General features: G+C 35.9%; 1 protein-coding gene across 1 annotated transcript in view; it reads left to right on the forward strand.

Moving 5' to 3' along the window:
- Positions 1-244: 244 nt before the first annotated feature.
- The window catches only part of LOC111045840 (host cell factor 1), a 143,696-nt gene continuing 126,328 nt past the window's right edge, over positions 245-17,612 (forward strand). The window contains exons 1-3 of the mRNA XM_039441522.1: positions 245-467; positions 3,580-3,728; positions 9,651-9,811. Of these exons, the coding sequence (XP_039297456.1) occupies positions 308-467; positions 3,580-3,728; positions 9,651-9,811 (470 nt within the window). The 5' untranslated portion in view covers positions 245-307. The remainder of the gene's footprint in view (positions 468-3,579; positions 3,729-9,650; positions 9,812-17,612) is intronic.

A 17,612-nucleotide genomic window follows, 5' to 3' on the forward strand; every position in this document is an offset into this window, starting at 1 on the left:
ATCGCCTATCTAAACAATGCTTTCTACATGACCCCAATACTAAACACGTCACGTGACCTTGGGAAGTTCCAATCCTGGTCTTCTGATTGGCTCGTAGCAGTGAACGAGATCAATTGATCCGGATCATTGAAGTGATCCGAACCTACCATCAATACTATTACAACGCGGCGCTTTCTAACAAGATGGCGGATTTTAGCGTCAGGGTACTAGCCAAGTTTCCGTACTGTATGTATACTGTGCCGATACGCCACAGTTCAGTGTTCACTGTTCAGCAACAGCAAGTGAAATGTTTACAGTGTGATTTGCTATGGCGGTACCGATTTTAAAGTGGAAGCGGATTACAAATCCGTCGGGCCCTCAACCGCGACCAAGACATGGTCATCGCGCTGTGTCAATAAAAGATTTAATGGTCGTATTTGGAGGTGGCAATGAAGGAATCGTCGACGAACTTCATGTTTATAACACAGGTACTTCACTTCTGGATTCATGATCAATGGCGGCTGTCAGTATTAACGATTTTCATTTCATAGCTTCGCGAACAGATAAATTCTACAATGTAAATATCTGCTCAAGATCAATATTGATTACATGAATCTAATTCACAGTCTATAGAATTGTTGTCATTAATATTATACATTGTTGATTTCGCGGTTGTTGCTTGAAGACAACATGGCGGCCTCCTATAGAGAAACATGTTAGGTTAAGAAGAATATTGTATCAAAAATCAGGATAATGATTAGTGATCAGCATTTGCATGCAATTTCAGGTGTTTGCTTTTGTTTTTTATTCCCTTAATCTATCCGGTTCTTTCCGAAAACACGTTACATGATAAAATGATTAATACTAATAAGACTCTTCGAATCGATACTTCTTCATTCATAAGCACATTACTAAAAATTACAAATACTTGAAATGTCAATAGATTCAGAAAGTAAATAGCACTGCTTGTCATTTCTATAGTTTATAATTATTTTAATTCTTTGTCCAGCTTCAAATTCGTGGTTGCCTTATAAATAGGCCTATAACTTCTGCGCCTTATACCGATACTATGAGGCCTATTTGTATAAGTCAAAATTCTTTACCAACATGCCTGTCATCAAATTTTTGGTTGGAATCGATTTGAAAATTCTAAAACCAATTTAAAAACTTTGATGACAGGCTATGTTGGCGAAGAATCTTGACTTTAGCCAGGCCTATTAATGTTAAATTCAGATAATTGAAGTGATTAACATGACATTTTGTATATTGGTTCTTAATTCACAGAGGATGGTTATAGGCCTATTTTTAGTTCTTCAAGATTTCAGTACGTCAAGTTTTCAGTTTAAGTTTTCTATTCGTCAGTTCTTCAGTAAGATTTCAGTCGAAGTTTTACCTAATTGAAACTTTTCAAGAGGTGGACTCAAATGTTCAGGTGCTTTTATTTATAATAAATAAAATTGAATAATTCTACTTTGTAGAATTGAATAATTCTACTTTGTAGAATTGAATAATTCTATATAATTGAGATTATATTTCAGCTGTAAGGCTCAACTCACACTTACGCGACTTAGGTCCAGAAGATACTCGACTCTGTAGTGTGGTCCACCTTATAATGGCAGTGGATGAAGATAGAAGAATAGCGATGCCGATTCTCTGCATTAATTAATTATATTTCTACACTGTCAAAAACATAATTGTCATCGTTGTGGACCTAGAAAATGATAGTACCACCGGCTTTGTCGAATGATAGACAAGGATAGCAAAACCAAAGTTGATCAAATACTGTCATTATAACGTGGACCTCACTATAGTCTCCGTGACTGTCACCATTTGAAAACATATGCTCTCGACTAGAGTCGAGTCTCTTCTCGACCTGAGTCGCGTAAGTGTGAATTGAACCTAAGACTGTTCTATAGAATAATCTATAGTGAGGTTCTCGTTATAATCGCAGTGTTTAATTAGCAATGATATTGCTATCATTCAACAAAGCGGAAAGCGCTATCTCTTTCTCGCTTTGCTCTGTTGCCAGATCGTATTTTAACAATGTAGAATTAATTATAATAAGTGGCCATAGTCGAGTGGATCAGATGCTGGCTTTATGATTCAGAGGCCCCGGGTTCAAATCTCGCCCCTGGCAAGATATTTATCTCGAGCCACTCCCGTGTTTCGGATGGACATGTTAAACCGTTGGTCCCGGCTGCCTAAAAAGCAGTCGTTAGGTCATGTCAAAGGCCCTGAAATTGATCAGTTGCGACCTGAAAACTCTGACACCAGACCTGAGCCAGCCAGATCACTCTATATTATTATTATAATTAATTAACAAAATATTTCATCTTAATTATGTAAATTCATTATATAATTATTGAAAAATATAATTTATTGCTTAATAAAATTCAATTGGTTATTTTAAACGAGAATGAACAGTTATTATTACATCAATAAACCTGTATCAGCTACCGTCTATAAAAGGCATTGACAAGACAGATGATCAGCAACGTTTTTCTCCTTTCTAAGATAAAATGCTATATTTTTATTGAGATTAGCGCTAATCGATGCATTTTGGTCGCACAAAAAAAATCTCAAGCGAAAACGCTGATTAAAATAATAGACGTAAAAAATTTGTAACAGGCCATTCACAGGGAATTAAATCCAACTAACGCCGATTACCTACTGATAGCTGTCTCCCAAAATTAGTTTTCGGTAAAAAAAAACTACAGAATTCAAAGTATGAGCTAAATATATGAATGAATTTCATCCGTTAATAAAATAGAAAAGAGTATTTAGCTGATATTAGCATTCAAAATTATTAGATTTTGATTTTTGAGGTTAGTTTTTGATCTTGTTCGTTTGCAGCTTAGACCAGTTATAGAATAGACACGGCCCAAGCCAACATCTACTGCCATATCTCCAAATCGTGACGTCAGCATCAGATAGAAAACTTTTCTGTAGATTTTGTTTACATTGTTTTCCATAGCAGATTGTGTCTATTTCAGCGGGAGCACAGCTGGAGTTTACCATTCTAATGAATAATAATTTACATCCTTCTGAAATAGACACAATCTGAATGTTTTCTATCCTATGATGACGTCACGATTTGGAGATATGGCAGTGGATGTTGGCTTCAGAGGCTAGACTTCCCAGCGTGTCTATTCTATAACTGGTCTAAGGTTTGCAGATAGCACGACACTGGCGACAGACATTAAATTTTTATGGCGCATGCGTAATGAATAGTCACCGCTTCAATAGCATAACCTCACTTTTTTACCATTATTTGTTTATAGTGAGGTCCACGTTTTAATGGCAGTGAAGAAAGATAGGAGAAAAACGTTGCCAAGTCTCTCCATTTTGCCACTGAGTGTACACAGCTATTACTCAATTCATCCCATTAAATTTGATCTAATAATAATATTATCATTTCCTTGATAAAATAATCAATTTATGTCAAATTAATCAAGAAGATATATTTTTTCATAATTTAATTCAAAAATTTGCTTTCATAACTGAGATCAGATTTTTATTTTTATTTAAATCTGAAATGGCGGCTAATTTAAAAAGCTTTTGTATTTATTATTAAAAAAAAATAATTATACTCTGTTGCAGCTACCAACCAATGGTTTATTCCTACCATGAAGGGGGACATTCCCCCTGGGTGTGCAGCCTATGGATTTGTTGTCGACAACACACGAATACTTGTATTTGGAGGAATGGTAGAATATGGAAAATATTCCAATGAGCTTTACGAATTGCAGGTAATGAGACAATCATTTCTTGCAAAAAACTATTTTGGGTGACTATAAAATTAGTTGCCCGTATTTCATTCATCTAAGAACCGAATTTCAACACATAGCTGTACATGCCGCCAAATTGTGAAATTCAAAACATCGACTCCACTTTGACGCTGGACTACTAATTATAACCATAACCATGTAGAGAAGATGGAGATTTATTAGTCTATACTATAACTATCTAACTATCGATGTAATGTGGAATGTTTTTCAAACTCTGATCTCTATCATTCTCTGTTGATTGCTTGCCATATTTGAGCTATGAAAGCATAGTCACTCTATATATTGTCAACATTCATTAAAATATGGACAAAAAGTGAAATTCCAATAAGGTGACATGGTGTGGATAAATGCTCTTTTGTTAATTTGTTCTTACTGTGTGCTAGTACTATACTAATAGAACTATAATACTGCTACTACTATACAATACTAATGCTATACTTTATCTTTTTAGGGAATTATTTCAATCTCAATCACGAATAGAGCTGAACTAATGGGGCTCAATGCTATATTTCTTGAATTGTAAATTTAAACGTAGGCAATTTTTTTTATTGAAGTTCCAGTATTCAGTATATGTACTATCATATTTTTTATATGATTATACTTTACTTGCATACAGTCCAAGTCAAAGTGTACATGAGTAAATTAATTAGTGAACATATATATATATATATATATATATATATATATATATATATATATATATATATCTCTGCTGCTACAATTGACTCTCCATGCATACTCTGTGGTCTCGACCGTCTGATTTCAAACTGTACCCACTCACTGCTCGGTTGAGACCACAGATTACGCGGTGCAGACGGATGGAGAGAAAAAGGAGAGAACAGTTCCTACACTTTGAGAGTTGCCATCCCTACCACTTCAAAAGATCACTCCCACGTTCCCTCTCAATCCGAGGCCAAAAAATTTGCAGTGATCCCCACCATCTTGACCAGTACCTCAAAAAACTCCACCTATCTCTCCTGAAATGTAACTATGATAGAATCTATGACTGATAGAATCGCCCTGCAAAACACCCCTCTCCACAGAGATGATATTATCACCTACTTTTAGTAATGCGTGGCTATACAAATGATCGAGCAATCTGATAATTTTACTGTTCACTCCCATGCTTCCGAGTTTGTACCACACTTCGGAGTGGGGAACATTATCGAACGCAGCCTGGAAGTCAATAAATAGTGCTAATATATTCCTATGGCGTATTTCAACATAATATGTTATAACAGAATGCAAAACAAAAATGTTGTCTACACAGCCCCTATCCTTTCTGGAACCGCATTGGCCTTCTGGGAACACGTTACACATTTCTGCCCACTTCGTGAGTCCAATACTTTTGTAAATATTTTAACCATAGCTTTCAAGAGAGCTATAATTCTGTATTTTTTTGGATCCTTACAATAGCATTTCTTCAGCAAAAAATGAATGAATGCTGATCTAATATAATGAATAAAAATCCACAAAAGAATTTAAAGAATACAAACTGAATTAAAAAATTTCTTTTAATCCAACCACAAAAAGTTCCCAAATCCCACAAAATCCAAAGCTCTGTACCACCTACTTTCCTGGAATTGAAAACCTCAAACCTGTCCTTAAAGATCTGTTCCATGTCGTCACCTCCAATCCCTCTACCAAACACCTCTTCCAGCAACCACCCAACTTTATTTATAAGCAACCTCCCAACCTCAATAAAATTTTCAGTAAAAGCAAATCACTCACCTCTGATGAAATCCCAACTCCACCTGGTACCCTACCCTGCAAACGCCCCCGCTGTAAAACCTGTCCTATCACTGATCCTTCCATTTCCTTTACCAGTCCTATCACCAACTACACTCATCATCCATCAATCCAGTAATTGCATCTCCAAAAATTGCATCCACCTACTTTCCTGCAATTTCTGTCCTGTCTTCTACATAGGTGAAACCACCACTGCCCTAAACCTCCGGATCAACAATCACAGGGCTTCCTTTAAAAATAATACTTCCCTACCCATCCCCACCCATGGCTCTGAGCACAACAAGAACTTTGACCAATACTTCAAAGTCAAAGTCCTTGCCACCCTCCCTCCCACAGCCCCCACCATAGATGTCAAGACGAAAGAATTGGCTTTTATTTGGGTGCTTGGAGCTGCTTCCAGTCCTGGTCTTATCAGACAGCAATAGTACCATAACTATCAACTCTACACCAACTGTCCAATTAAATTGAAATAAATTTCATCATATATAAGAAATTTCAAAGCTATCAAATTTTCAATAAAAATAAAAATAAATTTAATTCCAATTCAATTCTATAATTCCATTTTCTAATTTTATTCTACTTCATTTCGGATTTCTAATTTTAAATCTCCTCTTTTCTATCATTTCATAATTGAATTCCAATTCAATTCTATAATTCCATTTTCTAATTTTATTCTACTTCATTTCGGATTTCTAATTTTAAATCTCCTCTTTTCTATCATTTCATAATCTACACCTTTCCTTATCCATAACCCACCCAAATTTGAAATCTCCCGCTTCTAACCCATAATGGCCCACCAACTAATCCCATAATGCTCCTTCAATCAGTGCGCCTCCGTTCGTCTGTGCTCTATGGTCTACACAACATCTCTACCGCGTCTCTGTGGTCACGACCGTTAGAATGTTCAAATCTGCACCACTTCACTTCCTGGTTGATTAACAAAGGGGGCCCAGCTCCCGAAAATTCTCGTTTAAATGTAAGTTTTTAAGTGTTTTTAATCTATCCATGTCGTGTGTTTCCATTTATATATATATACGTAAACTTATATTACTAATATAAACTTACATTACAAACGAAAATTTTCGGGAGCTGGGCTCCCTTTTTCAATCAAACCGGAAGTTGTGCAGATTTGAATATTCCAACGGTCGTGACCACAGAGACGCGGTAGAGATGTTGTGTAGACCATAGAGCACAGACGAACGGAGGCGCACTGATTGAAGGAGCATTATGGGATTAGTTGGTGGGCCATTATGGGTTAGAAGCGGGAGATTTCAAATTTGGGTGGGTTATGGATAAGGAAAGGTGTAGATTATGAAATGATAGAAAAGAGGAGATTTAAAATTAGAAATCCGAAATGAAGTAGAATAAAATTAGAAAATGGAATTATAGAATTGAATTGGAATGAAATTTTTTTTTATTTATATTTTTATTGAAAATTTATTATATATTTTTGATAACTGTGAAATGTTTTATATATGTTGAAATTTATTTCAATTTAATTGAAAGGTTGGTGTAGAGTTGATAGTTATGGTACTATTGCTGTCTGTTGAGACCAGGACTAGAAGTAGCTCCAAGCACCCAAATAAAAGCCAATTCTTTCGTCTTGACATCTATTGAGGGGGCTGTGGGAGGGAGGGTGGCAAGGACTTTGACTTTGAAGCATTGTTCAAAGTTCTTGTTGTGCTCAGAGCCATGAGTAGGGATGGGTAGGGAAGTATTATTTTTAAAGGAAGCCCTGTGATTGTTGATCCGGAGGTTTAGGGCAGTGGTGGTTTCACCTATGTAGAAGGCAGGACAGAAGTTGCTGGAAAGGAGGTAGATGCAATTACTGGATTGATGGATTCGATGGGTGTAGTTGGTGATAGGACTGGTAAAGGAAATGGAAGGATCAGTGATAGGGCAGGTTTTACAGCGGGGGCGTTTGCAGGGTAGGGTACCAGGTGGAGTTGGGATTTCATCAGAGGTGAGTGATTGATTTTTATTAAAAATTCTTTTGAGGTTGGGAGGCTGCTTGTAAATGAGGGTGGGTGGTTGCTGGAAAAGGTGTTTGGTAGAGGGATTGGAGGAGACGACATGGAACAGATCTTTAAGGACAGGTTTGAGGTTTTCAATTCCAGGAAAGTAGGTGGTACAGAGCTTTGGATTTTGTGGGATTTGGGAACTTTTTGTGGTTGGATTAAAAGAAATTTTTAAATTCAGTTTGTATTCTTTAAATTCTTTTGTGGATTTTTATTCATTATAATAGATCAGCATTCATTCATTTTTTGCTGAAGAAATGCTATTGTAAGGATCCAAAAAAATACAGAATTATAGCTCTCTTGAAAACTATGGTTAAAATAAATATAAAGAAAATAATTAAAAATCTCAGTACCCTTTTTTTAAAAATATTTAAAAAAAAGGGTACTGAGATTTTTAATTATTTTCTTTATATTTATATTACAAGTAGCCCTATACAGGAAAGAGATAAATATGGTTAAAATATCTACAAAAGTATTGGACTCACGAAGTGGGCAGAAATGTGTAACGTGTTCCCAGAAGGCCAATGCGGTTCCAGAAAGGATAGGGGCTGTGTAGACAACATTTTTTTTTTGCAGTCTGTTATAACATATTATGTTGAAATACGCCATAGGAATATATTAGCACTATTTATTGACTTCCAGGCTGCGTTCGATAATGTTCCCCACTCCGAAGTGTGGTACAAACTCGGAAGCATGGGAGTGAACAGTAAAATTATCAGCTCGATCATTATTATTGCTCGATCATTTGTATAGCCACGCATTAAAAAAGTAGGTGATAGTATCATCTCTGTGGAGAGGGGTGTTTTGCAGGGCGATTCTATCAGTCCGCTGCTCTTTTCTCTCTATACAAGCAATATAGAAGATTATTTCAGGAGTCAGGGTCTACAAGGTGTAAATATGAATGGTCAGTTTGAAGTATTCATGCTTCAATATGCGGACGACTTTGTAACTATGGCTGACAGCCTTTCAGACATGCGTAGAAAACTTTCGTACTTGGAATCCTACTGTTTACATTTCTTAAATAGCGGCATTACGTATGGAGACAGAAATGTTCAGATAGGCTCTCATTGTATTCTGTAAAGCTGTAAATTGGTTGATTCGAATGCTAGAAATGGCTAATAGTATATACCCAAAGAAGTGCTGCAATATTATGGTAGCAGAATGAGAACGGGGAGGAATTGAGGATGCATTCACTCCAAAGTCAGTTTTTCAATGCTACAGCAGAAAATCTGTAAAAGAATTATGATATTGATGTAAATACTTTGAAACAGCGCTATAAGGAGCTTATAGATACATATAGTGGTGTTCTTTATAACTTAGATGTAGGTGGAGCCATCGATTCTCAGGTCTCTCCCAGATACACGCAGTTGAATCCAAATTTCATGGAATTTGTGTGAGCAATTCAGATTTAGATTGGCCTTCTCGAAGATTCTATGTCTATCCCTAAGATAGGCTAGCGACATTAGACGGTAGATATTTTGTTATTAGTCTGTCCAATGTATTGCCACATCAAGAGGCAATTCATTGCCAAATTTATACTCAGAATATTTTAAATGGCGCAGATGATGTAATGGTGCTACTGTCCTTGAGTACAAATGAAATCCTGTGTGCTATTTCACCGTAGAAACACCCAAAATAAGATCAGAAATACTCAACATAACAGGATGAGCCGGCAGTGAGCCTATTTAATATTCACATTAATTCAATCATGACGTTTTATTCAATTATTTGTCATATGCTTTGTAATTACTTAAAATTAATGTTTTTATATTTTGTTTGTTAATGTCATAATGATTGTGACTCCTGTATTTGTATGGGGCATGGCCTCGATTGCAAATGAATATATTTATTCATTTAGTAGATCAACATTTGGGAACAATTTTAAAAATCGTATCAGCTAAGAAGCTTTGAAAGCTAGCAATCCATAACAATAACTAATTAGTATTGTTGAATTAGCTACTAGAATGGTTCGCCAAAGAGTGATCTGCTAAAACGCTTTTAGAATCGTTAATAAACGCTGCCCTTAGCATGATAAATAATTTTTGATAGAAGGAATATTTATTAGTTGTATGAGTTCTATTGGTTCAGTTCCAAACTAATCGATTGTTTTTTACAGGCTAGTCGATGGGAATGGAAAAGGTTGAGGCCCAGACCCCCGCGTCACGGACCTCCCCCTTGTCCTAGGCTTGGCCACAGTTTTACTCTGATTGGAAACAAAGTTTACCTATTTGGTGGCTTGGCCAATGACAGTGATGACCCTAAAAATAATATCCCTCGGTAAGTTGAACTCTCAACATGATACTATTTTTTCTCTCGTTCTATTTCTCTTTTTCCTGGGAATTCTAACATTCCTGGGATATTTTAGTTAACACCTTAATCATTCTGTGTGCTATAGTACTGTATATCCCCTATGAATATACCTTGGAAAGTTGAATCTGAAAAACATAAATTATTACTGTCTTTTGTCAGTATCTGATTTTTCTCTGTGATTTTTCAATTTATAATTTTCTCCTTCATCATTTTCACTATTTTGTGCTTTACAATACTGCAAAATAACCAAGAATGTACTAATATATTCCAATGTACATTGGAATAATATACCTTTGCAAATAATAACATAATTATCACATTTTATTCTAAAATGCCACACCTTAGCCACAATTTAAAACCTAAGCCACATTAAGATTTATAAACTTAAATTTGAAATTTAAATCAATACTTTCATTTTATTTTAGACACTTGAAATTTATTTTTACTTATATACGGTAATTTAGGTTCTAGGATGATGTTGTAGCACAATGGTTATTAAGTTTTTTTTTGTATTACAATGAATGAGCACAGAATGTTTTATTTTGTTAAATGATTTTTTTTGAAACAAAGAAACTTTTGTCTGTCTGTCTAAATTTAGAGTATCTGGTAATCCCGTCCTGTCTCCAAACCTATGGATTGGGGTACAGTTAAGATTTAATTTTCACGAAAACGTCGTCAACCCCAAAAGTAAGTCTTTAATTTGCACTAACCTTGGAACTGGCGAGGAAGTGGACTGTATCTCGTGTGTAGAAGTTACTGCTGACGATATCCTGTCTTTATGCGTAGGCCTATATGATATTGCACATATATCACGAAACGAAACGAGGTAATTAATTGCGTTCAAGCTCGAACGCCACGGAACGAAAACGAAAAACGATGCTGACTTCTCGAGCACTATTCTTGAAGTGTAAAAATTTAAAAGTAAAAGAAAAACAAAACAACATGCACTGAACGGTAGGAAAGGAAAAACGAAGGGAAAAGGAATAGGAAACGGAAAACTTGGGGTGAGGGTTAAACTAATAGGGAAGTATGGGGGCAAGTTTCCTAACTGGCCTAACATACTCACCAGAGTTAGTTTTCACGTGAGCTGAGCGCACAACACCCTTAGCATCACTTATGATTTGGGTGACTCTACCTAACGGGTATGATAAGGGTGATGAATTGTCCTCTTTAATCCATACTAACTGCCCTACCTGAAGGTTTGTGTCACTCTCAAACCACTTATTCTCCTGTTGAAGAGTGTGGAGGTATTCACTCTCCCACCTCTTCCACAATCTCTGAGTGAAGCGATTAACCTTTTCCCAACGAGACAGTCTGTGCTCGTTGACATCACTCACGTCAATTTCAGGAACCGCCAACAGAGGGCGATGAACAAGGAAATGTCCGGGAGTCAGCGCCTCGTAGTCATCAGGAGATGAAGAGAGCGCATACAACGGTCTCGAATTGAGTATCGCCTCAATTTTCACCAACAGAGTGGAAAGCTCAACAATAGTTAGGACCGAATTTCCCACTTCACGAAACAAATGGAATTTCACATTTTTAATATTAGACTCACAGATTCCATTCATGAAAGGAGCATGTGGAATATTAAAACGAAATTGGATGCTTTTAGATGACATCGCATCACAGACGTTGGATTGATTTTCTGATGATCTGAGAAATTCAATAATTTCCTTCAATTGTCGCGCAGCACCTTTGAAATTCGTCCCTTGATCACAGAATATTTCTTTAGGCAATCCACGCCTAGAAACAAAACGATGGAGAGTGTTAATGAACTCTTCGGATGAAAGACTTGTAAGCACCTCAATGTGACAAGCTTTTGTTGCCAGACAGACAAACAGTGCAAAGTATGCCTTGTACGTACGAGCTTTGGGCCGAATACTCTCTTTGACATTGAAAGGACCAGCTAGATCGACCGCAGCCTTAAGAAAGGGAGCACTGGGAACAACACGAGAGCTGGGAAGATCACCCATGACGGGAGCAACAGGAGTTGCATTGAATAAACGGCAACGAGTACAATTGAAAATCACATTTCTGATAACACTGTGTGCTCCAACAATCCAAAAATAACGCTGAATAAGAGCACGCACTATTCTTGGTCCAGCATGAAGATCGAACGCCACAGAACGAAAACGAAAAACGATGCTGACTTCTCGAGCACTATTCTTGAAGTGCTGGGTGGAAAGATAAACAGGAAGGATGAAGGAGGGGTGAGGGAGAGAGGTTATCTTGCCTCTTAGGGAGAGGGGGAAGGGGAGGAAAGCGCAAACTAATCAGCCCACAATCAAGGCTGCCGATCCTCCGTGAATCCACCAGTATCTTTTAAAATATCTGTTTTTGATATTATTTATTGCCTTCCATCGTTCTTACTAGTTGTATGCCATAATAATGTGAAATCGTTTACAATAATATACCTTGTGAAGCTACTCTGAAACAATAAACAACTTGGCTCTTCCTTTCATAATTAACATGTATTCTTATTTGTATGCTTCTTTAACTCCATTTTTCCCAAGTGTAATTGTTACCATCATTCTTACTAACCTGTGCATCACAAACTGTGAAATTTGTATTGGACACAGTTTTCGTGGTTATCTGTCTTTCCACCTTCTCGACAATTATGCTTTTTGTTTGTTTTATGATACCTTTTTGATAAAAGAGATTTTTGGCCAAATTTTTTTGAGGTCAGATGAGTCAACCACACTGCATGCGTTTTCGTACGAAAATTAATCGTATGAAAAAAAATACACGAAATATCCCGATCTTTTGAAATAGTGTGTCTCACAATATAATCATAGGTAATTTCCTCCTTCATCATTTTCACTATTTTGTACTCTCTGTAATTGAAGCAGAACAACTCGACTGCTTGGGGAATTCTGCCGATATATGGTATTTATATGCTAATATAGGTCCAACATTTCGTTAACATGTGTTATTTTTCTCATAACAATATATCCACGTGGATAAATTTCAGTGGAATTGAAAATTAGTCAATTAAATAAATTAATTTTTATTAGAATTACTGTAGAATAAATTGTTCTATGAGATTTATCTATTCAATAAGTTCTATCAGGGGAAAATATGTATCTTTTGTTTTTATTTCATTATGAAATTTAATCATGAGTAATAATTGTAATGTTCTTATGTTACCTAATTTTTATCTTATTAACTACGATAAGAATTATACAATTATTTATAATAATCATATTAGATAATATTTTATTGTTGTCTGTTATTCAGTTCGCCTCGAGACGTCGTGGAGTAAGCATCGATTGTGTGCTCCCTTTGTTGTTACGATATATTTTAGTTCACCGGTTAACTATGTTGTGTTTGAATTGTGATACGGTTGCTCCTAAACAGGACTTTTTAACATGTAACTCGTGTAACACAAAATGCCATTTTTTGTGTCAATTAATGAAAGAGTCTAATTTTCGAAAAATGTCCATTGAAAATAAGGCCAAGTGGAAGTGCATAACTTGTAAAACAGGGTCGGGCGCATCGTCGGCTATCGCTGCGTCAGCGGCAGTACAGTCATCGTCTACTGCGTGAACAGTGCAGTCATTGTCTACTGCCGGCGAGGATGGCTCAAGGGCAACGGCTGCTGATAACAGACAATCGCTTTCTCAATTGGATTTACAGGCTATTTCTAATGTCGTGAGAGAAATTATATGTGCTGAACTGTCTCCTACTTTCAAAGAGGATTTTTATTCCATGAAAGTCTCTATAGAATTCATGTCTGATGAGTTCGATTTGTTTAAAAACGAACTTGTCAGTTGCAAGGAGGAAATTAAATCTTTGAAGAAAGACGTTGACTCGTTGAAAAATTAAAATTTTAAGTTGAAAAGTGAACTGTCCGATATGCAAGGCTATACTCGTAGAGAGAATGTAATTGTTACCGGCGTTCCAGAAACAAATAATGGATCGATGTTTGAAGTTTTTAATAAAATATCAATCATCTGCTATCAAGAATCCAATTGATTCGAAGGGTCTCAGTGCCGCGCACAGATTACCATCAAGGGGAAAGGATCAGATCAAGCCCATTGTTTCCAAATTCGTCCGCAGACAAGATAAAGAAGACTGGTTGAACCACTTCAAACAGGCTGCGAGCCGCGATGTTGGAGGTCCAGGTATTTCAACTAAGATGGTGAATCGATCTTTGGCTGATGGTCGAGTGTGTGCTTATCAGCATCTGGCCCCCTCTACAATGGAATTGTTCAGGGAAACGCGATAACTAGCGATTCAGAAAGGCTATCAGTTCGTTTGGGTTAGAGACGGAAAAATTTCCGTGAGGAAGGAAGAAGGTAGGAAGCCGATACTGGTAAGAAGTGCAATGGACCTTGAAACCATCTAGATAGATAGCATTACATTCATTTTTCATCTGGTTAGTGATGTGGATCGGGAATATTCCCAGTGGGAAGGAACTTATGATTTGGCAATATTTCCGGGAATATTTCCGAGGCAAAGAAATTTTGGGAATTTAAGGAAATTTATGGGAACTTAAGGGAATTTATAAAATTGTTCTAAAAATAATTGAAATTGATCAATCCCACTCATATTTTACATAAATATAATCAATAAATCATCATTCTATTCTATATTGATCAAGCTCAGCCACATTTTACATTGATATAATCAATAAATCATCATTCTTTGAGCCTGTTTTTGCTCTCCAAAAGGAAATTTTGGAACACAATTTTTGACCCCGTAGCTCTTTTAAGGGTAGTAAGGGGGTGAACATATCAAAAGTCCTCACTCCTACCCCCTGTACTAAGGTGGTTTGAAAGTGCCATATTATGTTTTTTGCAAAACACTTATTGGCATGGGCTGCTTTTAAATTAATAAAACAAAATAAATCTTATAGCACCCTTTATTCTTTAAAAAACATTAAAATAGTTGAACAACTAGTTTCGGTTTACACCATCTTCAGGTTCTAAAATAAAATTTATTCTGATTTTATTTTATTTTAGAACCTGAAGATGGTGTAAACCGAAACTAGTTGTTCATCTATTTTAATGTTTTTTAAAGAATAAAGGGTGCTATAAGACTTATTTTGTTTTATTATGTTTTTTGCATATATCTCGAACAATATGCGCCTTTCGGAAATTTTTGTTGAACACAATCATAATATTAAAACTCAAAAATTATTGTACAAGTTTCATTTCCAACATTTTTCCATATCTCTGATAGTTTCTAGTTATGAGCTCTCTAAGGTATCACATTTTGAAGAAAACCCCTTCTGGCTCCGATTTTTTCATATTTTTGGCCTTATAACTTTTTAACGATTCATTGAAAAAATCCGTGCTAATCATGGGCTCATAGAGCATTATATTCTCTTCAATTTCATCTATGGTCTCATTATTTTACGCATCTCCCAACGATTGCTGCAGCCGTTATAGTGTTGAGTTTTAAATCTTCAGTTTAACAACAATAGATCAATTGTCAGGGAAATTGGGAGGGAATGTTTGGAACACAATATTTGACTTCGCAACTTTGTTTGAACTAGTTAGAAGGTGAACATATTAGAAGTCCTCATCTCTACTCCTTGAGGTCACGCATGTACAGTTTAAAAGTTGCATTTTTACTTTCCTTGCCCTATTATCATAGGTAAGGAAAGTATTGCTTTCCAAAAAAAATTAAGGTACCCTAATTTCATGTTTTCTATATGTTGTGGCCATTCTTGAATTGAGCGCGTTGATGTAGCTGTTCCGTGCGGTGCTGCCTCCTGGCGGTGGATTGTCGAAAACTGTCGTCAGCCCAGGCTTTCTTGTCAGTCAGGAAAAAAAAACAGACTGAGTCAAGAGTGTACAAAGCCAGACCGTACCGGCTCACTTTATTTGCTATTTGTCTGGCCGGACATTATATGTCAATAATTGTTTAATGAATGTCGTGAATATTTGGGAGAAGCAAGGAGCAGTGAAATTAATATTGCCAAGCAGCTTGTAATCATCGCCAGGCCACAGTATCAGAGTATCAGAAAGGTATTTCCTTTCCCAAAGGTATTTATCCTTCTCATTTCTATATTCCATCCTGTATTTCGATTCCAATACCTTATAATTGATAATTTGGCACATATAAAAATTACGACTGGTGAGTCTATTATCTATACTAATTTGAGAATTTCCATAGCTTTGCTCACAGTAAATATTTCTTTTAATTCCAGCTTGGCAAGTATTTTCATTAAATACAATAATAATTTAGATACAGTCCTCTCACTCTACAAAACATTTTTGGTCCTAACGAGCCTAATTATCATTGAATCAGTGAATTTATTGAATTTGAAACTTGCTTTTTCCATTTATTATTTGTATTTAGATGTTGGAATCTCTATTTCAATACACGAGTTTTTTGTAATTGTCGGTACACGCTCAAAACAGGTTCAGGCTCAAGGTCGAATTGAACGACCTCATTATCTTCTTACCCAGCCATGAATTGTCAACTGATCTCAATAAAGCTGAGAGAGGTGTGAGCTGTCTGCGTTGTTCAAAAAAGGGTCATAAATTTGTTGATTGCATTTTATTTCTCGAAAACGGCTTTAACGATTTTCTTCAAATTAATACCCTAGATAGCTATTTATAATCCCTATCAACTGACATGAGTCTCATTTCTGGGAAAATTGCAGGAGTTTCGTAATATTTTTGAGAAAAATGCCGGATAATCACTAAAAAACGAGGGTTTTCACGGTTTTCTCGAAAACAGCTCTAACAATTTTCTTCAAATTTATACCATGGATAGCTATTTATAAGCCCTATCAACTGACATAAGTCTCATTTCTAGGAAAATTGCAGGAGCTCCGTAATATTCTTGAGAAAAATGGCGGATGATTACTACAAAACCATTTTTTTCACGATTTTCTCAAAACTGACTTGACCGATTTTTTTCAGATTCATACCCTGTATATCAGCTCTATTAACTAGCATGAGTCTCCTCCCTGAGAAACTAACAGGGGGTCCACCCCATCCTTGAGAAATTTACTTTGTAACCTCCTTCTCGTACTTGAGGTAGGTGGGTAGAGCAGTTTATTCAAAAGAACACACGTCGATATTTTATTTGTAGAACAGCTGTTTTGACAACTTTTAGAAAATCCTCAAATTTCATTATTCAAACAAAGGAAAATGAATAAGGTCCCTATACCATGAGGATCCCGTAATAAAAAATTTAATAAAATTCAATTCAAGATGGCGGAAAAAATGGCGAATAATTAATTACTAAAAAAGCATGTTTTTCACGATTTTCTCAAAAATGACCTGACCGTTTTTTTCCAAATTCATACTCTGTATAGTAGTTATTTACCAGCTCTATCAATTGGCATGAGTCTTTTTCCTGAGAAACTAATGGGGGGGTCCACCCCATCCTTGAGAAATGGACTTTGTAACCTCCTTCTCGTGCATGAGGCAGGTAGAGCAGTTTATGAAAAGAACACATAGGCTAGTCGACATATTTCATCTGTAGAACAGCTGTTTTATTTATTTATTTATTCATTTTCTTTACATACAAAGGCTCACAGAGATCCATAAAGAGCCTTAATTACACAATTAATGAGATTTCACAACTTTTAAAAAAAATCATCGAATTTCACAATTTACACAAAGAAAAAATTACTCTGAAAACAATAATTATATATAATGATCTTACTTCGCACATATTACTTGAAATGAATAATTGACGAAAGATTTTCATTTACTTTAGAAAATCGATTTTAATGTCAATTATAATATAAACCTCAATAAATCTTTAACTGTACAAATATGAACATTCAATCATTCTCTCATCA

Source organism: Nilaparvata lugens, chromosome X (assembly GCF_014356525.2).
Source record: "Nilaparvata lugens isolate BPH chromosome X, ASM1435652v1, whole genome shotgun sequence".
Classification (NCBI taxonomy): domain Eukaryota; kingdom Metazoa; phylum Arthropoda; class Insecta; order Hemiptera; family Delphacidae; genus Nilaparvata; species Nilaparvata lugens.